This window comes from Cotesia glomerata, unplaced genomic scaffold, assembly GCF_020080835.1.
Source record: "Cotesia glomerata isolate CgM1 unplaced genomic scaffold, MPM_Cglom_v2.3 scaffold_206, whole genome shotgun sequence".
NCBI lineage: Eukaryota > Metazoa > Arthropoda > Insecta > Hymenoptera > Braconidae > Cotesia > Cotesia glomerata.
The window spans coordinates 2,290-6,775 of record NW_025402508.1 but is presented as its reverse complement, the minus strand read 5'-3'; the positions used below and the strand labels follow the sequence as shown (position 1 = coordinate 6,775).

At 24.8% G+C, this 4,486-nt stretch overlaps 1 protein-coding gene and 1 long non-coding RNA gene across 2 annotated transcripts; both read right to left on the bottom strand.

Moving 5' to 3' along the window:
* Positions 1–551: 551 nt before the first annotated feature.
* LOC123274063 lies at positions 552–1,836 on the bottom strand. The gene is made up of 4 exons (XM_044741562.1): positions 1,803–1,836; positions 1,549–1,646; positions 1,387–1,467; positions 552–922 (listed from the first exon to the last, which is right to left on the bottom strand). The coding sequence occupies exons 2-4, from the start codon at positions 1,609–1,611 to the stop codon at positions 560–562; spliced, it is 507 nt and encodes a 168-aa protein (XP_044597497.1). The 5' UTR covers positions 1,612–1,646; positions 1,803–1,836; the 3' UTR covers positions 552–559.
* A 10-nt stretch (positions 1,837–1,846) lies between these two features.
* On the bottom strand, positions 1,847–3,728 carry LOC123274064. Its single transcript, XR_006511437.1, has 3 exons — positions 3,471–3,728; positions 2,034–2,134; positions 1,847–1,948 (listed from the first exon to the last, which is right to left on the bottom strand). It is a non-coding gene; the product is annotated as an uncharacterized LOC123274064 (long non-coding RNA).
* Between the last annotated feature and the right edge of the window lie 758 nt (positions 3,729–4,486).

Here is a 4,486-nt window from a genome sequence, read left to right as displayed (position 1 = left end):
TTTGTTCTCCAGTCAAAAAATTTTACTTTCTGTGTAGTGAAAAATTGACTAATTGGATAAGTATAGTTTTATAAAAATATAATTAAATTTAAGTAATCTAACAAGTTAAATTTACTAGAGAAATAATAAAAATAATTTTATGGAATGAATAATAGTTTATAAACTAAAAAACTAGTGAAATCATTAGTTGAAGTTACAATCATCTTATACTAATATAGTATTACAATCATCTTAAATTAATATGGTATTACAAAACATTAATAAAAATATAAGTGTTTCTTTTTAGAAAAGAACGGATAATTAACATTATTTTTCCCTTATAAATATTATCTTATCAAATGAAAAAAATATTATTTAAAAATGAACTTTTTTCATCTAGAAACTAGAACTTTTAAGAAAATGGTAGAATGATAATAAAAACAATAGTTATTAATTATAATAAAATAATATCATAGAAATGATTAAACAGACTTAAAAAGATGAAACTGATTTAAAGTCCGGTTTGGGTAAACTTTTTTTTTGGTTAAAATATGGATTAAAATATTTTTTTCTTTTAAAACTAATCGGACAAACTGTCATCCTTCTCATCATTATTTTGTAAAATATCACTTAACGTGACATGTAGTGATGATACCACAGACCTCGGTTTAACATTTTTCATTTTAAAAATGTAACAATCAATAAAATTATAAAAATTTTGTAGACTGTTCGGGTACTGAAGATTTAAAACATAAAAAAGTTTATATAGTATATTAAAAGCCGCAATTGGAGTACTGTTTTGGTTTACATCGATAAACCAATTATCGCCTTCAATAAAATAAGATTCACAATCTTGGCCCTTCATTAGTATTAGATAAGGCTGAATGTTTGTAACTTGGCGTTTTTTTAATTCGGTAGCATAATTCTTCAGGTTTGTTCCATCCTGTAAATAAACATAAAGTTACATATAAATGAATCGAAATTTTTCATTGCTATTAATCGTTTACAAATATATTATTTGTTTATAGCTGATTTTTGATTGTATAAAAATAAAAGTAAATGTAGAAATAAAAATGATTATTAATAAAATTTAATAAAGCACTGAGTTATGTCAAACATTTAATAAATTTGATAACTATTACTTTTTTTTCGTAAGTATTTAAAAAAAAAATTCTAATATTGATTGCAACTTTGAAAAACTAAGGTAAAGGATTTGAAGAATTATTGTACATAGTGAAATAATTTAATTCCGAAAAAATAATTAATTATGTAGAAAGTTTTAAACCGTTAATTCATATTGCATTGCAATTAATATTTATTGATAGTTGATAAATTTCTTGACATAAACTGATTTTACAAAATTATTTTACTGTTTGTGATCAGTTAAAAAAAAAATTGAAAACTTACCGCGACAGTTTTTAATAAATCTTTATTAGGAAACATAGAACTTCTAACAGGCACAGGAGATTCATCCCTTTCTTCATGGGTCTAATTGAAATAAACAATAAATAATTAGATCAAAATAAAAATAACTATACGAATAATAAATTGTTGCGATTTCAAACACACTCTTTTTTTTCCTTTGCCCTTGCCTTTGCCTCTTTTTGTGATGACTGAGTTCGATACTGCCATTAATGTACACAACACCAGTAGAGCCCTCAAATTTTCTAAAATGAAATATAATTAATTGCCATGTAATAAAACTTATAGTATGCACTGATTTTTTTAACTTTAAGAAATTGACGATATGTTTTTGAAATTATGTAAATGAAGCCTTAAATTCAGCATCTAAATCATAACACGAATATAAATTGTAAACTTACCATCCTCAATAATAGTTGATTCAGCGTATACAGCTGGTTTTACATTCTTGGACATAACGAAGAATACGGGGGGCATAGAACGTGGGAAATTTTTCCAAAAAATTATCTCCTGAATCCGGGTATAGAGAATCAAATTCTCGTTCAATCTGTCATTAAATGTCATTATTAAATTTTAATGTTTAGTAAAGTATAAAATAAGTATAATTGTAAATTAAAATCTAATAGCTTCACCATTTCTCCATTAAAATCCAAGAGACGAGGATAGTTAGTGAAAACTTCAGAAATTGTGGGACCTGATTGTTCAATCCACTGTCGTCTAAACTCTCTCGTATCTTCAAGGAGTTTAATAATTTTTTTTTTATTCTGATCATTAGGGTTGCCTTACACCTTACACTGGAATCGGCCAATCATTCGTACAACGTAACGACGTATATCAAACACTTGATTATTATTATTATTATTGTTATTATTAGTATTATCATCATTATTAACATTATCATTATTGATATTGTTATCAATATTTATATGATTATTCTCATTGTCATCATTATTACCGCGTTCATTATTATCTTCTACATCAATTTCTTCATGCTCACTGTTACTGTCTTCATCACACAAATGAATTTTTTTTATATGACGTCTTAAAGATGAAAAATTTAAAAATCTACGACAACAACCTTGTTGATCACATTTAAATCCCTGATCACCAATCCCGCGACTTACAGTTAGTCCATGATTATTTAAAAAATGAAATTTCAATCCATTCAATTCACCACTTATTTTTTTATGACAGATAAAACATTTTAACTGGTCCATAATAAATGAGTACACTAAAAAGTTTAGAAAAATAACTTACGTCTTAATTTATCTAGAGTATCGTTATCCTGTATTATATCTGTCAATTTTTGAACTAGCCCGTTGACTGATAAATCCTTATATTCCTCCATATCAATATTTCTGTAGTGAAAAAAATTTTTATAATTATCAAATTAAACAAAATAAGTTGAGTGTGAAATGATACTAAAGTTATCCGACGTTTTTAATGTTTTGATTTTTTTTAATAATTAAATTGGAACAAAAAAATATTTTTAAAAACTTACATTTACAGTTTTTAAAGTTTTTTACAAGTGAAATTTTTTTTTTTTTTTTCGTAATCAAATTTTCAATAAAAAAAAATTCTAAAAATTTTTAAATGTCGGCTAACTTAATTTTCATGAGTGTGAAAATAAATACACAAAAAAAAAAGTAGAAAAACAATTTTTGTATGACTTTTTTAATGATACTGAAATCAGTGGGCGGTTGACAATTTTTTACTATTTTTTATTAATTAAATTATAACTAACAAAATATTTTTCAAAAATTGCACTTATAATTTTTTAAATTCTCAAGATGTAGAATTTTTATTTTTTTTTTTTTTTTTTTTTGTAATTATTTTGTCGATAATAAAAATCCTAAAAATTGTCAGATGTCTGCTAATTTCATTTTCATCTTTTTTACGAATTTTTATTTATTAAATAATATCTATTAATAATTATACTTATAAATAATAAATATTTATTATTATTCAAATGAACTTGTGAAAGTATGATATAAATTATAAAAAAAAATGACAAGTCAAAACGTTCACCAAAACTTAACCTCATAATTTTTAACTTGAGTTATACTTACAGAATCCGACATTAACGTACAAATAAATGGTATTTTATCAGTAATTATGATAAATAAATACCAAGATTTTTTATATTCTTATATCCTTTTTTATTTAAAGAAAACTTTAAATTATTTTCCAAAAAGATGCTTGGATAGTTTTTCTTAGCTGAATACCGTAATAGTACCTGTACTTAGTTAAATCCTTTGTGTTGAACACAGCAGTATATACAGTATCGAAATTTAAAGTCGATTATTCGACTTATCGATTCACACCAAGCGACCATCACGCTGCATGTGCAGTGGCGCTGCTGTTGCTTATAGTCTTCACTTATTCCAAAGTGAACAAACAAAACTAAAAATTGATTTAGTGAAATTTTTAATTGAAAATTATAATTACCTGGTAATGACACTAATTAATTAGCAAAAATCATTAATTTTCAGTAAAAATTATAATATTAAATTGATTAGTGAAAATTCACTAATTTATTTGTAAAAAACACTGAATTTTAAGTGGCCACAGCTTCACTTTAGCAATTAGTGAAATTTTCACTAATTTATGTTTAGAGAGAATTTTACTACTTCTTCTGTCCGAAATAATTGATAATAACAAATTATAATCATAAATAGCAACTATTATTATTAATTTTAAGACAACCCAATCCATTTAACAAATTTCAATTATTACTAACAATAATAATTATTGAAAATTACCAATCTTGAATAATAATAATAAATAATAAATAGTAATCATAAATGTTGGCACACTTTCTCTCACCAGTGAATGAAACAGCCCTCGAGTGCATTTATCAATCGATAACAGCTGTCAGAAGTACATCGACTTGATAATAACAAATAACAACTATAAATAAAATCCTCAGTTTTGAATTAAACGTTCTGGACAATGTTTCAGAGGCCTCTTGCCTCGTGCCTCTTGCTTAACAACTTGTAGTACCATAAAGTAATATTGTACACACCAGATCCAGTGTTCAGTGGTTCGGTCTTTTCATTACACATATATGTTACATATTATACAT